This window comes from Artibeus jamaicensis, unplaced genomic scaffold, assembly GCF_021234435.1.
Source record: "Artibeus jamaicensis isolate MK-2021 breed Jamaican fruit bat unplaced genomic scaffold, CSHL_Jam_final contig_3152, whole genome shotgun sequence".
Lineage (NCBI taxonomy): Eukaryota > Metazoa > Chordata > Mammalia > Chiroptera > Phyllostomidae > Artibeus > Artibeus jamaicensis.
Genome location: NW_026521729.1, coordinates 6,445,441 through 6,468,170, shown reverse-complemented (window position 1 = coordinate 6,468,170; position 22,730 = coordinate 6,445,441). Strand labels below are relative to the sequence as shown.

The 22,730-nt window shown below is 60.0% G+C and overlaps 1 protein-coding gene across 4 annotated transcripts in view; it reads right to left on the bottom strand.

Annotated features, from left to right (window-relative positions):
• The window catches only part of ZNF423 (zinc finger protein 423), a 254,468-nt gene that overhangs the window by 85,033 nt on the left and 146,705 nt on the right, over positions 1-22,730 (bottom strand). For all 4 annotated transcript variants that reach the window (XM_037141593.2, XM_037141595.2, XM_053663283.1 and 1 more), the window contains 2 exons: positions 17,716-20,930; positions 14,224-14,308 (listed from right to left, as the gene is read on the bottom strand). In XM_037141593.2, coding sequence (XP_036997488.2) covers positions 14,224-14,308; positions 17,716-20,930 — 3,300 coding nt within the window. The remainder of the gene's footprint in view (positions 1-14,223; positions 14,309-17,715; positions 20,931-22,730) is intronic.

The following is a 22,730-nucleotide window of genomic DNA, read 5'->3' as shown; positions in this document are numbered from 1 at the left end:
ACAGTGGTGGAGCACATGGGGTCTGTCACCAGACCACCTGGGTCCTAACCTGGCTCCAGCTCCTTCCTGCCGGCCTCATGGCCTTGGGCAGGCATCCTCCCTGCTCTGGTCCTCCATGTCCCCATCTAGACAATGGGAGAACCGGGTCCCCCTCAGGGTTGGGGTGACATGAGAATTAAATGGGTGAGGGATGTAACAGGGCCTGGCAGGTGAGCACTGCGGAACTGTTTGTGGTCACCAAGTGCACGGGGGGTGGACAGGCAGGAACCCAGGCCTCCCGTCTCCCAGGCTGCTCCTTCCTGTAAGAGACGTTCACACCGTGGCCTCGAACGGCCACACGTTGTACACATTGTCACCTGGGCCTGTCCGGGAGCTTGGGGGCAGGTACCACACCCAGGGAGCACTCTGGGCCCCATGCCCTCAGGCCCTGGGAGCTCAAGGTGAACCTCGGGAATGCAGGGTGGCTGCAGAGCACCCTCCCAGCCTGCCAGCCTTCTCCGAGGGGCAGGAGCCGGGTCTCCTTCCCTGAGACCCCAGTGGGCTCCCCCCAGGCCCCAACCTGCTCCCTTCTCCCTCCTTGGCATCCCCTCCCCAGCACTCGACCCACCCTCTGTCTGACCCCGAGTCCTCGCTCTATATCCTGGGCACGGCGGTGCAGTCTCATGCCAGCTCCAACTCTCACACCCAGGCGGAGCTCCGTCAGTGTTTGGGTGGGATTGTACTTCCAGGCTTCCTGTCCTGGACCAGAGAGGTTCTGCTCCCAAGTACTCTGCAGAGGCTCCAAAAATAATAGAGAGAGGGCCCAGAGTCCAGTTCGTCAGAGCCTCTTCCAGGAAGCCCTCCCTGACCTCTTCAGGGCACCTGTTTGAACCCTCCCTGAACACTGTTCTGTCTGACAATTAACCCCACTGCCAGGCCCTTGGAGGCAGGGTCTGATGAGGACTTGTTCTCGTTCCCCCTCCCCTGCAGCACAGAGCAGGGCACGGGAGGTGATCACAATGGAAGATGCCTAGAACATATGCAGCTCTGGTGGGGGGTTGGGGGGCAGAGAACAGGAGGGGCCATGCAGGGCCAGGTGGGCCAGCTGGCAGGTCATGACGCGGGTCCCCAGACTACACGGAGGCCCAGTGAGAAACAGGTGGGAGGCAGATTGAGTAGAAACTTCCACTCCACTTAATGGGGTGCAGGGGGGGCAGAAACAAAACCCTGCAGCCCCCCCACCTCCCCCCCGCCCAGAAAAGCAAGGCGGCCGCACGTTGTTCCCGGCAGACAGGGATTGCTCCTGCGGATTCGAAACCAGGTCAGAGAAAACGGCTCCTGTTTCCGGCAGGGGTGAGCGTTCCTCCCGGGAAGGGCTCCGCAAAAGTCTCCAAACCGAGCACGAGAGACGAGTGGGAACCAAGCCTCATTCCCTCGGTGGCCCCGCGGCTGCCAAAATTACTGACAAACTGACCTACAAAGAGAGAGTTTCTATTTTATGAGCAAACCCCAAAGGTTACCAGCGGAGCCGCCGGCGGGCGAGCGGCGCCGAGGAGCGGAAGCGTCCCCAGCAGCGCCCGCACGGAGCCCAGGCACCTCGGTTTCGTGGAGAAACGCGTCCCCGAAACGCCAAGAAGAAAGGGAGGGTGGGAAAGGAAGGTTCCAGAAGGCTGGCCAGAGGATGTGGACATGTGGTAGCCAGGCCATTGTCCCAAATGTCTGGATCGGCGCCACTGTAGGGCCTGGTGGAGGTGACCACAGTGTGCGTGGTGTCCCCTGGAGTCAGAACCCGCACAGCCACACCCTACAGACCGGAGTCCCGTGGGGTTCCCGCCACGCAGAGAACCCTGCCTCCAAACAGCCCTGGTTTCGTGGGCGCGTGACTATGCAGAAGGGCAGGTGCCTGAATTAAAGGTCCCTGAACTTGGTTTCAGATCCTGATATTGCACCAGTCACAGAGCTGGTCCTTGCACCGTATCTGAGAGCATCCGACCCCCACCAGTGGTGTGGCCAGACAGAAGGGATAAGTAATGAGTCAGTGAGTGACTTACACTGAAAGGAGTAAGAAATATCCAGCCTCCACCCACCCCTCATCATCCAAGTCGCCCAGATGCAAACCCACCTCTGAGGCCGGCCAGGGGCAAGGACAGGGCGGGGGGGAGCCCTGGAGACCCGCAAGGGCACAGCAGTGCCAGAAATTTCCAAGGCGGGGCCGTGATGCCGGAAGAAGCTTTTGATAGCAAGGAATCCATTGGAGACTAAGGGCCCTTGGGTTTTTCGCGCACCAACGTCTGAGCGGCAGACAACCTCTTGGAGTCTGGCAGAGGGCAGGTAGCAAAAATCAGGTCAGAGAACATGGGCAGGCAGGCAGGAGACAGGGGCGCCGTTGGCAACCCACCGACTGGACACCCAGGCCCTCATCGGTGACCCGCAACCCAGCCGCCGCCAACACCTCATCAGACCTGGCAGCAGCCTCGGACAGAGCGCCCCACCCCTTCTCTCCTGATCCGGTCACGTGTGAGGTGTGAGGACACGGTGCCCCGGGGACAGTGTTCGGACTGTCCCGGTGAAACCTTACGGGGAACGCCAACTTGCAAAGCAGGACAGAGCAGAGTGGCTCTCAACCCCTGTGGCCCACCCTCCGGGTCTCCCTGCATCTGGGAGACCCACAGACACCTGCTTGGAACACCGGGGTTCCTCAAACTGCAGTTTGAAAACCAGTGATTCAGCGGTCTTGTTTCCTGTCTCCACCAATGCAATACTCCTAGGTCACACTGTGTCTCCACGGCCACCCTGGGCTTCCGCAGGCCCTCAGCCTCCCTGAGGGCCAGGGTAACGGTCAGCAGCCCTCTGCTCCTGCCATCCAACGCTGGCCTCCAAGCCCCAAGGCTCAGAAGGTCACATAGCGTGTCTGACCGCCAACCCCTGAGAGCACCTGGCATCCGCCCCGAAGCTGGCACCCACAACCATGTCCCAGAATGCAGGGCCCTCTCCCCACGAGTGCCCTGGGCTTGTCTACCCCATCGGGTCCTGCAACGGTAAAACCATTGAGAACAGACCATGGAAAACAAAGCAAAGCAACTCAGGTGGCGGCAGGGATACGGCTTTAGTGGTCTGAAAAGAAATGATTTCTCGCATGGGTGCTGCCTGCCTTGATTTACAGACCCCAGGGCCCACGACAGCACACCCTTCTCTCTACTGGCCGAAGGATGGGGTGGCGGGAGTGAAATTCCCCGACACAGTCCTGGCCCGGGGTCCAAGCCCCAGGCCACCCAGTCCCAACTCCCGAGTTCCCACCTGGCGCCGGGACCCACCACTGGCAGGTGTGGCACCAACCAGCCACCCCCGAACTTATCTGAGGACACAAGTCCCAGCGGCTGGGGCTGGAGGCTCGCCGAGTCCACAGGCTTTCAGGTCTCTCCCCAGTAAACCGCCACTCAAGAGGCCAGTCTGGGGGCTTCATGTGTTGAATGAACAAGGGGGGGGCAACGGGGAGAGACAGCACTTAAGCGGGTAAGGCCTGGTTTGCCTGCGCCCCAGCTTCTGGCCCTCTGTGTGACCTTGGGCAAGTGTCTGCCTCTTTCTGAGCCTCAGCTTCCTGATAAGTAAAACGAAGCCTCCAGCTCTGACCCTGCCTAGGCTTCTGCAGAACAGCAAAACCCTCCTGGACACTGCTCCTAACAAGGAGGGAACCCCAGCTCGCTCCCCCAAAGCAGAGCCAAGCCTGCCCCCCGGCCTTCTGCACCCCAGAGCGGACCCTCATCACCAGGAAAGAGCGGAGCCTGTGGCCCGCCAGCCTCTGCACGGGGGTGGCGGAGAGGCCCCTCCCTCGGGAGGACCCAGATATTTTTAAATGAGTGAGGCCTCCTCCTGCTCAGCACCAAGCCTGGAGGCTTGCACGCCAGGTGCCTTCCTGCCAATGCTCGCGGTTAATCAATGGCCACTGTCAAGGTCAAGGCCAGCTCGGCAGCTGGAGGAAGGCGCTGCGGCTAGGCAGGTGGACTGACAGATGTCAGTTTGGACAGCCCAACACTGGCCGCCTGCTGTGAAACCAAGGACAGACATGCTAATGGCAAACCTTTCACACTGCCTGGCACCCAAAATGGGAGGAAGGGCTCCCCGAAAGGCGTTTCGTCAACCTCGACCCGCTCACAGGGTGATCAGGAAAAACACAGGCGAAACTCTGAGCCGTGTTGTTACAACTGTGCAGTGAGGAGGAGCCGGGGCTGAGCGGGGCTGAAGGAGGCTCCTGGGGCTGACCAGGGCGGAGTGGGCCAGGAGTGGGGAGAGGCCAGCGGTGCGCTCACAGCCACACCTTGCACTGCCGTCACAGTGGCCAGAAAGTGTCAGCAAGAGCCAGGCAGACAGGGTCTGAGCTGCAAACAGAATGTCACCCGACAAAGGGCAAGGATGTGCAAACTTCCTGCAGGAAAGCCCCGTCATCTGGCATCAGAATTAGAGCGATATAAAGTCCTCTTCTGGACTCTCTCGGGCGCAGCAAGGAAGCACCCGTATGGCTCATCAACGCTGCGAAAAGGAGAGGCGGCCGAGGGGACCGACACAGAGGGGCCTGGTGCCAGGTGAGCGAGCAAGAAAAACGCGCCTGGACCCAGAGGGGCCGGCTGGCAGCAAGGAGGCACCGCCACGTCACGCACAAGGCTGGAGTCCAGGAAACGCCTCCCGCGGGCAGGAGCAGGAGAGGGTGTAAAAATGATGGCAACAGGCGGCTGATGTGCGAATGGTAAGAACGACTGATGCGGCAGGGTCCCCGCCCCCCCTGCACCACCCCTGGCTGTCGCCTGGTGGACCAGGACTTATCCTCCTGCTGGATCTCGGGGAGGCCGGGGAGCAGGCAGGGCAGAGGCTCCTCGCCGGGAGGCTGGCGACTGTTTCACCACACCCTCAAACGGGACAGTGGCACCGGCGCATCCGGCTGAGTACCAGCCCTCTACCGGGTGCCCCGGCCCAGGTGCCGGAGGTGATGAGACCGAGGGGAAGAGCATGTGCCAACCGCCCTTTCGTTCACCTGGTGGCTGAGTCAGTGGGGCAGTGCTCCTGCCACCCACCCAGGTGTCCCAAGTCCCCCGGCAGAGAAGGGAGCATTGAACTGTGCGCACAGGCTGCTCCGACCCAAGCGGGGCCCACGCGGTGGGCTTCCGAGGGAGGTAAAGGCTGCCCCTGGTCACGGAGACAAAGAGCTGAACGGGCCCAGGAGCAGGAGACAGAGCCAGGGGTCCAAAAGCAGACTCGGATGCCAGCGCCGCAGAGAGAAGCCCCAGATGCTTCCCGGTGAGATGCTGAGTCTTTTTTATTTTTTATTTTTTTGTAAAACAGATCTTGAAGGCCCATGCTGAGACCTATTAAAGTCCATCATGCAGGCGATGGCTGAGGGGTAAATGTGTGTGCAAATGGACATGTGTGTGTGCATGTGCACGTACGTGTGTGTGAGAGAGAAGGCTACCCTCATGAGAAATCCCTCATGAAAACCTCACTCCGGAAAGTATCTACACAGCCCCTGACACGCATGAGGTGCCCTTCGTGGCCCTGCGTGTGGGGAACCGGCCACAGGAGTCAGAGAGCACAGACCCACTCCGGGCCCAGTGGGGACGGGAAATCTGCCTTCCCTGCCTTTTAAGGGTTCCCATTACTGGTAAAAATAATTACTTTTTTCCTAAAGCCATAGGCCCTTTAACATTCGACGGGAACCCACCCTAACCAAGATTCTGGGGCAGATGAGCAAAGCCCAGGTGGTTGCTGGGAGTCAGTGTTGTGTGACGGTGCCTTGTGCATTTCCGCCAGCCCCTAACGCTGCAAGGGAGCAACGCACGGATCCTCTTCCCGGAGTGGGAGGGCGGGCGGCAGGGTGCCCGCTTCCTCCCAGGTCTGGAGTGAGTTCCACATTCGACACCTTGCATCGGACGCTTTGAAAACAGCCTGTCACGGTCCCATTTCCCTCGTCATCCCGGGGACAGCTCCACTTTCCTTCACGCAGCTTCCTGAGAGCCCGTCCTCGGCCATGAGGGAGGGGGTTCAGAATGATGCCAGGTGGGGAAAGTGGTGCCCGAGAGAGCAGGGCAGGAAGCCAGGACCCTCCCCATGGTGCCGGGAAAGGGCAGTGGGGACTGTCACACTCTCCCTGACCCCGGGAGCAGTAAGGTATCTCTTCCCGGTGGGAGCCAAACCTGGACTTCTTCCCACGCCCATCAAAAGTCACTCATGCCACCCAGAAGCAGGAAGACCTCGAACGAAACGGAGAAGAACCGCTCATCCGTCCATGCCGAAGCCGAGATGACAGAAGTGTGGGAATCGTGTTCAGGGGGCCATCAAACTACTTCCACAATCACAGACAGGCGGGAAACACATGGAGAAGCAGAATGCCTCAGCAAAGAGACAGTGTCGGCCAAGAGACAGATTTAAAGTAGCACCAAATAGAAATTCTAGAAATGAAAAGAGTAAATAATTTTTAAAAAAATCGATGCCAAGCTTACCAGCAGAAGGGAGGAGAAAGAAGAAAGTATCGGTGAACTGGAAGGGGGAACACTAACAATGACCATGGACAAAAGAAAGGAGAGAAAGAAAAGACCACTAAGAGGAAATGCTTAAAAGTGTTCTCTTTCCCACAACCCTGTGGGAAAGAGAAAACAGAAATGATGGTCAGAGGGAGCGAACGAAAAACAAAACATAAAGCGGCAGGCTTAGCCCCTAACATACCTCAGTTACAGTAAGTATAAATGGTATAAAAACACAAATGAAAAGAGACTGGCAGAATGGGGAGTGGAGGAGATGGCCCACCCACGTTCTCTCTGTAAAAGGACCTCCCTCAGAAATGTGACAATGTAGGAAGGTGGGAAGCAAAAGGATGGAACAAGCTGTAGCTGGCAACCATGAATGAAAAACCAAAAGCTAAAGGACTACGTAATATCACATAAAGTACACTTCAGAGTAAAAAAAAAAAATTACCAGAGACGGAGAAGGGCATTACCTAATGAAAAGGGGTTGATCCACCAAGGAAACACAGCCACTTTCAGTGTGTGTGCAACAGATAACGGAACAACAAAAACACGGAAAGCAAAAGCTAGCGGAGCAGGAAGGGGAACAGACATAATCACAACTATAGGAGGCCATTCCGACACCTCTCATTCAATGGTCGATAAATCAACAACTACTCAGAAAATCGGCATGAGTACAGAAGACGCCAACCGCCCCACTGATCCACGAGACCGAACTGATCGGTTTGAACACATCACCCCAAAACAGCAGAAGCACGTTCTTCCCAAGCACCCAGAGGACATCTCCCAGTACGGGCCCTGTCAAGGCACAGGAAACAAGTCTCAATAAATTTAAAACGGTTCAAGTCACACACAGTATCTTCTCCAATCACAATGGAATCAAACCAGAAGTTAATAACAGAAAGACAACAGGAAAACCTCCAAAGACTAGAAAACTAAACAATAAACATTTCTAAATAGTCAGAGGTCCGATATGCAGGTCAAGGGAAATATTTTATAAAGCGCACTGAACTAAATAAAAATAAAACTACAGTGAAACGGAATTTGTGGACACCGTTTAGTCAATGCTAAGGGGGGAAAGACAGCACCAACGGAGACACTGGAAAAGAGAAAAAGTCTAAAATCAATGACTGAGCTTCCAACTCAGACTCGGGGAAAAAACAATATCCAGATAAACCCAAAACAAGCAGGAGGGAGAAAAGAATAACGATACAAGCAGAAACCATGAAATGGAAACCAGAAAACTAGTATTTAAGATAAATTTTTAAAATTGGTTCTTGGAAAATATCGACCATGTTGACAAACCTAAAACAAGGCCAACGCAGAAAAAACCGGGAAAGATGTGTATGTCCAGTATCAGCAATGAACTCGAGGAAATCACTGCAGACATTACAGATGTCGACGTGATAGTAACAGAATACACTGTGAAACGCCATGCCCGAAATTTCAACACTTTCGGCCAAACAAACCAATTCCTCAAACATTGCCAACTGCCATGACTCGACCAACAGGACGCAGATCATCTCAACGACCCAGTGACTGTCAAGGATGTTGAATTCGGAATTAAAACCTTCCTAAAAGTAAGTCGTCGGACCCAGTTTCCTTCACTGGAGAATTCTAACAAATGCTTCAGAGAAGAATCCACACCAGTTACAGGTAGTTGTTAGAAAACAGAACAGGACCACTTCTCAATTTATGAAGCGAGCATTGCCTAATACCAAAACCAGGCAGACAGCAGACAGGATGAAAATGAAAGAAACCTACAGCCCTGGCTGGTGTGGCTCAGTGGACTGAGTACTGGGCTGTGAACCAAAGGGTTGCTGGTTCCATTCCCAGTCAGGGCACGTGCCTGGGTTGTGGGCCAGGTCCCCAGCAGGGGGTGTGTGAGAGGCAACCACACATTGATGCTTCTCCCCCTCTTTTTCTCCCTCCCTTCCCTTCTGTCTAAAAATAAATAAAATCTTTAAAAGAAAAAAAAACTGCAGATCAATATCCCTCGGAAATACAGACAAAATAATCTTTAACGGCATATTAGCAAGGAGAACTTAACAATATGGAAGAGGATACAAAGCTATTTTAATACCCGACAGATCAATACAACTCACTACATTAACATAATAAAAAAGCGCATGGTCACATAAATAGATGCAGTAAAAAGTCTGTTTTGACAAAACCCAATACCCATTCATGATTTAAAAAAAAAACTTTTAGAAAATTAGGAACAGAGGGAAATTCCTCAATTTCACAACATGTATCTACCAAAATGCTACATGTGCTACTACCCATAATGGTAAGGAACTAAATGCCTCCCCCCACGTTCAGACATGAAGGCCGAGGCCCAGTCTTCCTCCTCCAGGAAGCCCTCTGCAGCATCCTCTGGGCCACTGTGAATGGACACCTGGAATGCAGGCTCAGCTTGGCCACAGAGGGGCTCAGTGTGTCCTCTCCACACAAGGCCTTCACCATCATCGTCGTCATCTTTGTCATTATCTTTAATTAGGCCCTGTCCCCAGGACTGATAATAATAGCATTAGCAATATTAAGAGTCACCATTTAATGAGAACTTATACATGCCAGGTAGTGTGCTCCGCACTTTTCGTGTATTTTAACCCATTTAATGCTGCAAACAGCCACCAGAAGTACTGGTGGTGATGCTCTACGCTTTCTGATGCCCCCTCCGACTTGAGCTCTGGACTCACTGTGTGTCTCTGGGGAACCCCACCCAGCCCCCCACTCAGGGTCCCAGGCAAAGCACCTGTGGAACTGGTCAGCCCGTGAGGGACATCCTGATGCCTTCAAGGGGGTGGTCTGCAGCCAGAAGAGGAGGCCTTCCACTCGCTCCCCACTGGGCCCCACAGACACACGAGGAAGGGGCCTGGCCAGCTGTCCCCAGCCCGATGTGAGGCTCTGGCAGCTCCCAGGAGATTGGGGCACAGCAGGCCCAACCCTGGGGCCACCAGTGGCCATGGGACCCTTGTTTTGCCGTCACTCCAGAAAGGCCGAGACAGAAGCGGATGCAAGGGGAAGTGCTTGTGTATCAGCTGCTCCCAAGCAGCCAAATGACCAGAAGGGACGTCAATAGCATCAGTGGAGCAGCATGGGCCACCAGGCTGACACCCACGGTGGGGCTCGGACCGGCTCCCTGGAACCCTCCGCCCTCCAGCCTCCTCTTCCTCTTCCTGCTGGTCCTCTCCTCCGGGCCTGCAAACCTGCTCTGGTCACTACTCTTAAGAACAAGTTTCCTGGGACCCACAGACCCTCGAATCCTGATTGATGCTCACCCTCCCGCCCCAGCTGGAACCTGGGAAGTTGATTCCCCAGTGTGTATCCCCTCAGTGCCCCTCAGTCCGTTCCTCCATCTGATTCTGCTGCCCTGATCTGGCCCATGTTCGTTCTGCAAACCCCATTCAGCCTCACTCCCGTGGCCCCTCTGTAGCCATTCACGCTGCTGCCCAGAAGCACTGTGCCACCTCCACATCGATGACATGAGGCACTCTCTCCGGGGCCCCGCGCTCTGCCCAGCTGCCCTCCTCTGGTAGACCTCGGGGCCATTCCAAACGTCTCCCCTCCCCACAGCCACTTGATGGCCAGAGCCTGCTGGCTTTGCCCGACGTGTTCCTCCAACCCATGCCCTCCCCCACCTGCCCCCTCATCTCCTCTCACCTCCTCTGCCACCGTCTTCTCTGTGGCTCGGCCGCCTGCGGCCTCACAACGTACCCTGCGGCAATGCCAGATTGTCCACAGTGCCCCCGCACACCCCACAGGCCTCTTCTCTGTGAGTTGGCGTATGCTATTTCTCTACCCCCAAGGCCCCTCCCACCTGACTCCCCATCTTCTAAAGACCCTGAGGAGTACACGTCACCTCCTCCAGGAAGCTCTCCCCGAATGCCCCAACTGGGCAACAGGCCTGTCCTTTGAGCTTTCACATCTCAGGCTTGTGACATCATAGTGACCTTACCTCTGCAGGTCCCCACTGCCCCACTGGGCTAAAGGTTCTGCACCCAGAACCTCAGTCGTGGCGACTGAACCGAGGTCACTGCTGGAGGAAACCCGGCCCACAGAGGCCTTTGCCCTTCCAAACAATAAATACAGGAAGGGAGGGATCGAAGACCGTGAGAAGACTGCCACTGTGGCAAAACCCAGAACTGACGGATTCTCCGCAGACCGAAGTGCCTAATCAACAGCCCCTGAAACCAGCCAATGAGATTCCACGTCAGGGAAACTGAGTTCTCACCCACGGGGGGCCATGCGGGGAGAGAGCGACTCTGCCCTACTTAAGGGGTGGGGGGTGAAAATAAAGGAAAGAATGAAGACCTGGATTACAGGCTGCTGCGACAGAACTCAAACGCAGCCTCTGTGGGGGAGGGAGCCATTCTTTACCACAGGTTACGGCTCCACGGTCGCTTGGGGTCTGGTGTCACCGGGCTTGAAGGCACACAGCGGGCTCGGCGACAGGTGTTCCCGGCGGGGAGTAGACAGGAACCCCCTTTCCTCCTCTGCACGTGTTGTCCTCTTCAGTTACATCCGCGGGGTTTTGTATTTCCCGGTGTGGGGGCAAAACACTGAACCCTTCCCTTCCGAGGTGCTGGAGTGGGGGGCAGGCTGCAAGGGGCTCCACAGGGGTGCGCCCCTGGGGGGCTCAGCAGGTGGAAGACCTCTCTGTCTGTCTGTCTGCCTGTCTCACACGCCCTGAGCAGACGCTCCCCCTTCAGGTGGACCGGTGCCCATCCTGCCACACAGACAGGAGCACAGACGAGGACCACCAAGGAGCGGGGGTCACAGGCTGGGCCCCCAAGTGCCGACCTTTCTCCTCGGCCGACAGCGGGGCCCAGCCCTTCAGGGGCGCCCAGGGAATGGGGCTGACATGACCAAGAAAATGACGTCTCCGGGATGACTAACGCCCCACAGGGACGGGCCTGGAGGCCTGCCGGAACGTCCGCGGCCACAATCCAAGGACACACAGGGCAAGACTCGTGATGCGGTCTCCCGAGGACGGTCCCTCCCCAGCCCGGACCCTCCTCAGGGCTCCCCCGGGGGCCTGTGTTGCCCTCAGTAAGGGCGCCCGGGCCCAAGGGCCGAGTCCCTCCCTTGGGGGCCAACCCGGGTTGTAGCAAGTTCATCATTTCCAGGACTTGTTCTCAGACCCCTTATCCAGCCAGCCAGCCACCCACCCCACAGGGGCAGAGGGGCGGGATGAGCACAGGCAGATGAAGAAGGGACGGCCCCCCAGACGATCACTCCCTCGGGGGCTGAGGCCCCACGTCCTAGAAGGGCTATGCGTGTCTCGTCCATATACATGTTCCTTCCACATACAAGGGCTGACATGCCTTCCCCAGCCATGGGGGGGGCCCGTATCTGGGCCGGCCCCCCACAAGCCTTCCCTCAGCTCTTACCCGACAGGCCGCAGGGTAGGACCTCCTGCCCAGCCATTTCTGAGGGGGCACCCTCCCAGCCTTGAGGGTGAGATGGGGGCAGCAGGGCGGGGGCAGCCGGGCCCCCTGGGCAGGAGGTCAGCAGAACAGAACTGTGGGCTGCTTCCAGTGTTTGACGTTTCTGCTTGGGGAAGGGGTTGTCTACAAGCTGGGGGAAGCCCAGGGAAGGGGTCTAATTCTCTGCAGGGAGGGGGTATTTCAAAGCGGACCCCTGTGTCAAAAAGGGTTCCAAAGACCCCTGCCTGTCTCTGAGCTCCACACCCCTCGCTGGCCCGCAGCCACCAGCAGAGGGGAGCCGGGGAGAGGTTGCCACGGAGATGTGTCCCTGAGCCATCGTAACTCCGGGTCTGCAGGCTGCAAAGCCACGGAGACGGCCCTGCTATAAAAAGGCCCGCTGAGCGCTCCCCTGGGAGGCCTCCGGCAGCCCGGGTGCTGGAGGAGGCCCTCCTCGGACCCCCAGTGCCCGGAGTTTACGAGAGGGCCACCCGGCTGAATGCCACTAAAGGGGGGCTTTTACCCTGGCAGCTCCAGGCGGCCACTCTGGGCTCGGGCCATTTAGTAGGGGAAACTGCCCACTGGGACACCGGGCCCTGACCGTATTCACCGAAACGGCAGAGCCACCCCCTCCCCGCCCCCACTGCCAGGGCTCTGGTGCCTGGCTCTCTCCATTCACACCTCCTGCTGCCACCCCTGCCACCTGCCGCAAGCCACCAGGGCCACCGAGGCACACGACACAAGCCAAATATAGTCTCTCACTTCCCTGCTCTCCTGCCCCCCCACCTCATTCCCTCACCTCTGGACCAGACCAGGCGGGTCTCCGTTCCCTCCCACCTCGTCACCGCCACTGGACTGACAAGCCTGAAACACGAGGCTATTCCAGGCCTCACGCCACCCCCAAACCTCCATGGCTCCCTAGCGCGGAAGCCCAAGGTTGCACACTGGGGTGCCCACGGGACCAGGCTGGGGACACACAGCCTCCCCCTAAAACACAACAGCGACTGGGGGCACTGGGAACACATAGACCCAACTGCTGCTGAGCCCCCACAACTGTGCCAAGTGGGGTGTCTTCTGCCAGAGGCCCTGGCGGGACAGCCACGCAGAGAAGAGAGCCCTGCCTTCATTTAGCTGCCTAGTCGATATTCCTCAGTGAATCGAGCTGATGAGGCAGGTGGGGCTCAGGCAAGAGCGAGAGGAGGTACCAGTCACAGGGGTCACTGGCTGGTGCCTCGCGGCCACGCACCCAGGGCCTGCATGGTGAGACCTTCTGCCACTGTATAAATGCCTCGCCTGAGATGGAATCTCAGCTCCTTGCTGCCTGCGGCCCCAGCCTCCAGCTCCGCAGCCAGCAGCCACCATGGCCACGCAGGTGTGGGTATGGGGCCCTGCCCCGGCTGGACAGGACCAGCCCCTCATGCCCGGCCCCCCTTTTCGGTACACGTCCATCGGTTTTTCTGAATGTACGCAATCATGTAAGGGTTTTATAAATTAGCACTCAGTCAGCATGGCCATTGTTAATGGGGAGATTAGAGATGGAGAAGAGGGGATGGTCAACAGGAGACCAACACCCCGCTTCAGATGGCAGGGTCCTAGAGAAAATGATTGCACATCCTCCAAAGACCCAGGGCACCCAGATTCCAGCAGCTCCCGAGTCCTCGCCCCCAAACCTACAGCCCCCCTGTGCTCGGCAGGAATCCGGCTTTGCCCTCCCTTACAGGGAGCCTCCACCCCCACCAGGGGGCGCACACCCACCCATGGGAGGCAAATGGGATCTCAGAGTGTTCTTCCACACCTGGGCTGTGCAGGGAGACACCACTGGGCTCCAGGAGCTCCCCCTCCAGAAAAGCTGTGCTCCCCCCAGTGCAAAGCAGGGGGCGGCGGGGGGGGGGGCAGGGGAAGTACTGAGGTGACTCCGTAAGCACTCACTCTGGACAATGAGCCCGAGGGACCCGCCGCACCTGGTGGGGAAGCGTGAGTGGTCAGACCTACTCGCCGTCACGATGGACGAAACGGAAGCACCTTTGGCCCTGACTGCTTGATAACAACCGGGAGGCACCTCCTCTCGGCAATGGAGGCAAATGTGTGCCGGGAAGCGCAAGGGGCTCTCCAGGGCTGGGCTGGGACTCGAGGGGAGCGGGGACAAGAAGGCCGGGTGGGGACGGAGCTCCGGCTCCAACGCTCTCTCCCCCATCCGAAATGCTCCGAACCCACGGCCGGCGCCCTCAAAACCGGTGACGTGCAGGCGGGAACCGCACCCCTCCAACCCCGGCGCGAGGCCCCAGCACGGGCGGCGGAACCCCTCTCACCGATCATGTGGTTGGCAACATGGATCTGGATCTCTCTCTCGTTCTCGAAGGTCATCTGGCACTTGATGCACTGGTACGTCTTTTTCTGTTTGGAACCGGAGAGAAAGGAATGAGTCAGCAAAGAGAAGAGCAGAAAGCCGAAGCTCCTGGAGGTCTGGGCTGGAGGCCCCCCAGAATGGCCCTGGTCCCCTCCCAGGTCTCAGTGGGCCATTCCCTCCCCATTGGCTTCTGGAGCCTGCTCTCCAGTGTGGGGAAAGTGGGGCCGGGCTGCACCCCAGAGAAGCTGCTCCCTGCTAGACCTGGGGAGCGTGCCCCATCTCAGGAAGTGAGAGCAGAAGGCGCCCGGCAGGGCTGTCGGTCCCCCAGGTTGGCGGACCATAGGCACACGGAGAAGCAAGTGAGGACTCACTCACTCATCCTTGGTTTCCTGCTGCAACCTTGGCCCCCATCACCCCCACCCTAGCACCTGCTCTTGGTCTGTCTCCCCTTCTGCGTCCCCCAAAGACGCTTCCTGCTCTGGAGCATGAGCCCAACCAGAAGACAATCGCAGACGGGATTTGGAGTTTAAAGCACCTCCTTTGCCCTAAGCCGCCTGGGCTGCCTCCTGAGCTGAGCCCCGCGCAGCCTCAGAGAGGGCAGGAGGGCAGGAGGGCAGGAGGGCAGGAGGGCAGGAGGGCAGGAGGGCAGGAGAGGGGAACGGCAGCCAGAGCTGCTGAACTTCCAGGACAGTGCCCACCGCTCACGTTTCTTGAGCACCTACTACGGGCAGGCGCTGTTTACTCTGAATGTTTACAACATCTCCACGGGCTCCACTGTAGGGAGGGAAAGAATAGAGTTTCAAGGGCTGAACCACTGGGCCAAACCCCCCCACAGGGACTCGAGGCCCCGCAGTGGGACCCAGCTCCCTCTGGAGCTGTCTGGGCTGCTGCTCTCGGCTCAACACCCCGACCTGCCGTGGGTAGTTCTGGTCTAAGTGACAGGAAGCTGTAGTGGCCTGGGCGAGTCCTCTCCTCTGGACGTCTGTCACCCGCTATGAGATAGAGTGAGACAGCACCACCAGGCAGGGAGCGGCTCTATGAGGGTCCAGGGGGTGCATGGGGGGGCCTGGCGCTGGGGTGCTGTTGTCACCACCCAGAAACGGAGGGGTAGACGCAAACCTCAATGCCTCACGCTCTAGCCAACAGCAGCCTCGGCCCCACGGGAACCCAGTCCTCCGAGAGCTGGTTGCTATGGATACATTCCCAAGGGTCCCAGCCTGCCAGCCCCCAAGCCACCGTGCGGCCCCCAGAGTCTGCTCTTACACGTGGGAGTCCTGGGGGAGGGAGGAGTGGGCTCGCAGACAGCTGGGCCCCTGCCACCAGGGGAGCCCAGGCAGGGGGACGAGGCCCTCGAGGCTGCGCCGCACGGGGAGCTGCCCGGGCTTTGTCTCTGCGCAGGGCCCAGCTGCCCGGGCCTCTGGCGGGGACCGTCAGTCAGCTCAGCCCCCGCTCTCACAGCCCCGGGGCAGGACAGCGAGGCCCGTCGGGGGCCAGAACCCCAGCCCGCTCGGCCCTGACCCCCTGCACTGCCTCACGCCACTGTGCATCCTGGGCACACGGCTCCCCCTTTCTGAGCCTGGGTCCCCTTGGTTCCGAAGCAGAGGTCACTGTGAGGCAAGAGCCCAGGTTGTTGCCATGGAAACAATAGAAGACCCAGTACTGGCACAGTGGGGGCTCTAGGAAGTGGTGGTTGATGTGGGACCCAGGGCGGACGCTGGGCGGGAGGCAGCTCCCAGCAGCCCCAAGGCCCAGGCAGTGGGGGACAAGCACCAAGGGGGCAGGGATGGGGGTGCGCTTGGGAGGGGCAGTGCCGGGCCCAGCCTGAGCTGGCAGTGGCCACCCCCGGTCCTGCCCCAGCCAGCCTCGCCCCTCATGCACCCAGGGTGGGGTCAGGAGCTCAGCCTGTGGCCCCACATGGTACCCGGGTTCACATCCCTCCTCTGCCCCTTCAAAGGCGAACTTCCTAACTGCTCTGAGCCCCCGTTTCCTGGTCTGAAAAGTGAGTGTCAGGAGGGCTGACGAGATTAAAGTGCTGGGACGTCCTTGCCCCGGAACAAAGAGCTGTGACTACAAACTCGAAAATGGCAGGTGACGTTTCCCACGTGCCTTTAATCCTCAGAGCCAACCACAGCCCGGGAGAGGGTCCCAGTATTTCATGATGGACCGGCCGGCACTGACCAATCAGCGCCGACGCTGACGCAAATCCAGGCTGGCCTCCCGGGGCTCAGCTTTGCAGACAGACACCGTTGCTGCGACCGTTAGTTACTTGTGCCCTCTGGTTTGACGCGTGAGGATGGAAGCCCAGAGAGGCTGGAGCACAGGTGGGTCCTGGGAGAGAAGATTCTTACCCAGCCCACCTGACTCCAGGCCCAAGGCCCCCAAGTCCACCACACTGATGGCCACCAGCCAGTGGAGGACGAGGAGACAGAGCCGGGCAGCAGTGACCAGGACTGGCCCATGCACAGGGCCTGGGCTCCCTGAGGAGCCGGTCTGCACTCTCCCCTGGGGACCCAGCGTGCAGGCCGCAGTTCTGACCCCGTGTTGAAACCCCCTCAGCAAGCATCCCTGCCTCCCAGCGGCCACCTATGGCAGGTGGCCCATCCCTGAGTCCCACCTCCCTGCCAGCAGCGCCGACAGCAGCCCTCCAGGGAAAGACGCCCTTAGGATGTGCTCGGCACCTCCTGGGTCTGGGAACAGACAAGTCTGAGTCCATGGTGCCCCCTGGCCGCTGTCCCTGTGTGGACCCTCCAGTAGCCAGACTCTGCTGCCTCACTGAAAGCCACTGGGTAGGGTCCTGTGACCCCTCTGGTGTGGGACCTCCTTCTAGGCTGCTAGGCACCCTGAACATAACGAATGCTCAAGACAAATGTGATGAGTAAGTGAATAAATGAGTTGATCAATCATTACTGATGACAGTGATTGGCACCAGGTCTACGTCTCCCATGTACCAGCAACTGCATGAGCTAGAACGAGGCTGGTGACTGCAGCTGGCAGCACAACCGGCAAGCCCCAAGGACCACCCACAGGCTCCTGCATCTGAAGCCCAGGAAGCAAAGCAGCTTTGCCAGGAGTCCCACCAAGCAGGTGAAGAAGGTGCGGTCCCCGTCGATCACAAGGACAACCGAGTCAGCTCTGGGCCATGCACTGCACAGTCAGCTATTGTACCAACCCCTCCCCAAGGATGTCACGGGCCCCTCCCAGCAATTCTGTCAGGCGGAGACAGGTGTCCCCCTTTCCCCCGTGAGGACTGGGCACCAGGGGCCCAGAGAGATCGACATGGGGTTCCAACTCGAATCCACCGCAAAACGGGGTGCTCGACCACTGCACCACAGAGCTGCTGCTCTGGGCTGCTGAAGAGAACACCTCCGGGAAGCAGCAAGCTCCGCACGGCAGCTCCTCTGGGGGCCAGCAGAGCCCCAAGGCGCAGGGGCCCGAGTCAGGCAGCTGCACTTACCCGGGGCACTGGTGACGTCTGGGTGCCTTTCCGGGGCCCGCTGGTCTCCGGCGTGAGGTCGCGGTGGTCCACCTGCACGTGGCTCTCCAGGTCCTCGGCGCTCTCGAACTTGACGCCACACTCGGGGCAGCGGAGGCCGGTGCAGGGCCGGTCGGCGGGCTCGGGCGGGGCCAGGCCGCCCACCTGTCCGTTGGCGCTGCGGGTCATGCACCCGGCACAGAGGCCGTAGGGCAGCCCATTGACGTCGAGCTTTACCAGGTCCTGCTTGCTGCGGAACTCTTTGAGGCACAGGGCACACTTGTACAGCTTCTGCAGCCCCTGGCCGTTGGGCGAGGACGCGGCCGAGCTGCCCGCCAGCTTCTGCATGTGGAAGGTGCCGTGGATCTTCAACTCGAGCGTGGAGGTGACGGTCTGCATGCAGACGACGCAGCGGAAGCCCGTGAGCGAGTTGCGCAGGTCGGGGTGCATCTGGCAGTGCTCGATGAACTCCTCCTCGCTCTGCAGGGGCATCTTGCAGATGCGACAGGTGCCTGTGTCCAGGCTCTTGCTGTGGGTCACCTTGTGCTCGGTGAGCGTCAGCAGTGAGGGGAAGCGCTCGCCGCAGATGGGGCACATGTAGTGCTTGGCGGGGCCCCGGTGCGTCTGCAGGTGCTCCCGGAGCCCGTTCTCTGAGAAGAAAGTCCTCGAGCAGACGTTGCACTTGTGGCTGCCCTTGATGAACTCGGCCTTCTTGCGCGAGCCGTCGTCCTCGCCCGGCCGGATGTTGTGGTCCCGCAGCCGGTGGTTCTGCAGAAGCACCTCCATGGTGTAGGCTGCGCCGCAGATGTCGCAGCCGTACATGGGCTCCGAGGCGTCCACGTCGTCCTCGCTGGCCTCGTGGCTATTGGGCGCCTCGGGGTTCTTGAGCAGCATGCCCTGCAGGTCCGCAGGCTCGGCCTTCTTGGTGGCAGCAGGTGGCACCCCGTTGGCCGTGCCGTTCTCGGTGGCGGCGTCGAAGACGCAGTGCTTCTCCCGTAGGTGCTTCTCCAGCAGGATGATGGCGTGGAAGGCCTTGCTGCAGAACTTGCAGTTGTACTTCTTGCTGTGCGTGGTGATGTGGCACTGGAGCTCCACCTCCGTGCTGAAGGTCTCCCCGCAGAAGATGCACTTGTGCGCCTTGGCCGGGTTGCCCAGGTGGCTGTGCTTGACGTGCACCTGCAGGTCGGCCTCCTTGCGGAAGTCCCAGTTGCAGGCCGTGCAGCGGTACATCTTCTTCTCGTTGCTGTGCTTCACCGCCAGGTGCACCTGGATGGACACCTTGGAGTCGAAGACCTCCTGACACAGCGTGCAGTGGTACAGCACAAAGGTGTGCATGTCCAGCAGGTGCTTCTGCAAGTCGTCCACGGAGGAGAACTGCTTGTCGCAGCTCTCGCACACGTAGTGGGTGGACGTGGTCATGTAGTGCACCGTCAGGTGCTGCAGCAGCGACTCCTGGGAGTCGAAGTCCTCTTTGCACTGCGGGCAGGCCTGCTTCCGCAGCAGGAGCTCCAGGTGCAGCTTCAGGTGGGTCTGGAAGCTCTCGAAGCTGGAGAACTTGAGGTCGCACTGATTGCAGGGGTACTCGCCGTTGGAGACGGAGTCGGCGCTCACCGAGAGCCGCTGCCGCTTCGGGGACGACACCTCCACGTCGGAGGACACGGGGCTCTGCTCCGCCTTGGACTTCTTGCTGTGGGCCAGCGGGATGTTCTTGTGGTTCTCCTTGATGTGCTTGGTGAGCTTGAGGATGGAGCCGAAGATGGGCGAGTTGGTGCAGTAGGGGCAGGAGTAGACCTCCATGAAGGACTGCGTGGGTCGCGCCACGGGGGACTCCAGCTTGGCGCCGCCCACGCTGCAGTGCGCCTGCTGGATGTGCTCGGTGAGGGAGGACTCGGTCAGGAAGCCCATGGAGCACTGGTTGCAGAAGAAGGCGTTGCTGCCGTCGGGCGGGGTGGCGTTGGGGCCGCAGTGTGAGACCCGGATGTGCTCCTGCAGGCTGTTGATGTCACCGAACATCTCCGGGCAGTAGTTGCAGTGGAAGGCGGAGATGCTGCCGAAGGGCATCACGGGGTAGGCGTGGTTCTTGTGCAGCTTGCGCACGTGCTCGTTGAGGTTGTACAGGGTGGGCATGGAGTCCAGGCAGATCTGGCACGTGTGGCTCTGCTGCGGCTTGTCCGCATGGATGGTCTTCAGGTGGATCTCCAGCACGGCCAGGCTGTGGAAGTCCCGCCGGGTGCAGTAGGGGCAGCTGTAGACCGCCTTGGGCCAGCCCTGCCCATCCTCCCGCACCTTCTTCTGGCCCCGCAGCGGCTTCAGGGTGGAGTCCGGGGTGGAGCCCCGCTCCACCGAGGCGCTGGAGTCGGGCGTGGCGCTGCTCATGGAGGCCACGCTGCCCAGCACCGGGTCGGGGCTGACGCTGTGGTTGCTGGAGTCGGGCTGCCGGTGGCTGTCCAGGTGGCAGTAGACGCCCTCCACCGAGGAGAACTGCTCGGGGCACATGGGGCACTTGTGCTTCTGGTTGGCGTGGGCCTGGTGGATGTGGGCCAGCAGCGTGTTCTCGTCCACGAAGACCTCAGGGCAGTGGATGCACTGCAGGTCCGCCTTCTCGGAGAGCTGCGGGTGCCGGCTGAGCACGTGCCTCTCCAGCTCCTCCGTCTGGCTGAAGGTGTCCTCGCAGTAGTCGCACATGAAGTCGTCCTTCTTGGCCTCCTTCTCGGACCTGGCCAGGTGCTCCTTGTTCTTCTTGTGTGCCTGCATGTGGCTCTGCAGCGAGCTGGTGGACGAGAAGCCGCGCTTGCAGACGGAGCACTTGAACGGCTTGCTGGAGCTGTGGGTCTTCAGGTGGATCTTGAGGTGGTCGCTGCGGGAGAAGGCCGCCTCGCACTCGTGGCAGTGGTACTTCTTGTCGCCCGTGTGCAGCTTGATGTGGCGGTCGCGGCTGCGCTTGTGCTTGAAGAGGCGGCTGCAGTAGGTGCACTTGAACGGCAGCTTGTCGCTGTGGATCTGCTCATGCCTCTTCAGGTAGCTCAGGCGGATGAAGGACTTGTCGCAGAACTGGCAAGGGTACGGCAGGCCAGTGCCCCCTTCCTCCTCACCCAGGCCCAGGTCGCACCCATCCCCGATCATCTGCGTGGGTGACGCAACATCCTTGCTGGAGGGAGACGAGGCCACCCAGGAGAGTTGTGGGTCGTCGTCACCATCTGTGGGGAGCGAGGGTGGGGGGAAGGCAGAGAGATTAGAGGTAATTCCCAGGGCCGCCGTGGAACAAGGAGGGAGCTGGCTGCTCGACAGCTCACAGGCTGAAGCTTGCTGCTGGCCAGCCGCGGCAGGGGGCGTGGGGAGGGACGGGGGGCTGGGATCCAGCAGCCGTGAGAGCCCTCCACCTGCAGAGGGGTGGCAGGATACAGAGGGGATGTGCCTGCCTGGACCTCGCTGGACTGCACACTCCCATGGCCTCTTCCCTGATGGGGAGGATGCTGGGTGCAGCCTTGACAGAGTCACCAGAAGTGAGACAAGTTCCATCACCTGATGGAGACGGGGGCTGCCTCCCCTCCAGCCCCTCACCCTGGTGGGAAAGCCCACCAGTCCTTGGGGGCCCAGGTAAGCTTGCAAGAGAATGCAAGTCGCATCCACGAACCAGGCTGCACTGCCTGGGGACAGGGGACTGATGACGCCAAACGGTCCCACCAGGTGGCAGACACACAAATGAAGCGGGGAGTCGCGGGCGTATGGCCTCGGACCTGAGAGCACACGCGGGCGAGAGCAGCGGGCACTGGGAATGGGCCTGCAGCGTCCCCACCACCACTCTCCCAGGGGGCTTTCTCCTTTGCTTGCCTCTTCCCCAGGACTCACCCACGTCCAACCCAGGTCCCCGGTGACAGTGACATCAATTAGAGGGGGGAATGGGATCAAGATGGCCACAGAGCTCAGAGCCTGGCAGGCCCTTAAGCTGGCTGACGGCGCAGGGCGGCGCAGGTGGGAAAGGCTCCCCTTGCCCGACACCCAGTGCGGCCCACCCTCCCCAGGGACCAAGGACACCTCCACCCCCACCCCTGGGCCTCTGCTGGCCCATCAGCCTCAGAGGAAAGGGCACCAGCTGTTTATCGGAAAACAAAGGCACACAGGACACCGCAAATCAAGCCAGTGCGGCTCCCCAAGATGTGGCGGGGGCTGAACCCAGCCAGCCAGAGCCGGCTCTGAGTTCCGTGGCTCAAGTTTCCTCGGTGGACTTAAAACTTAATAATGAATGAAACGGACCGCAGGCTGCTCCAAGCGGGGGAGAGGCAGACAAAAGCTCAGATTCGGCCGCACTGACCTTGCACCTGTAAGCGCAAGGAAACCAACCTCGGCACCTGCCTCCCTGGCCCAGCCCGCCCAGCGCAGCCTCCCAAACCCTCCACAAGGGAAGGGGCTGGGGGACCGAACGCACACAGCTCACACGTCACCCCAACAACTCACAGACCTAGACACAAACTCACACCTACACACACAGCCACACCCACATCACATACAATCAGACACGTCCATTTGCACACTGTCACTCGCACACGCACATGCACACATGACACACTCACCTGCCGACACCAGCATCGCACTCACACCATCACAGGGATGCCGGGTCCTCACAGCTCGGCGGCCACCCCAGGCCAACCCCAGTGTCTGGCAGGGTCCCTCGGGGCTGGCTCAGAGCCTGCTCCCAGGCCGTACCCCCACCCGGAGCCCTCGGACGTGAGGGTCCGCCCCGCCCCCATGGGCACCGCTGGCACAGCTCCTGCAGCCTCCCCACCTCTGACACCCGGCCACCCAGCCTGGCACAGGCGCCTCCTCGACTGATGCGCCTGCTCCCTTGGGGGCCTCATGTTACAGGGACCTTCAGACGGCAAGGACGCAGATGCTCCCAGCACCTTGGACTCAACGGGGTGGGAGGCGGCCCAGCCCCACTGGGCTCCACGGGGCGCAAAGGGACCCAAGGGGGGAGGCGGCTGGAGCAGAGGCACCCG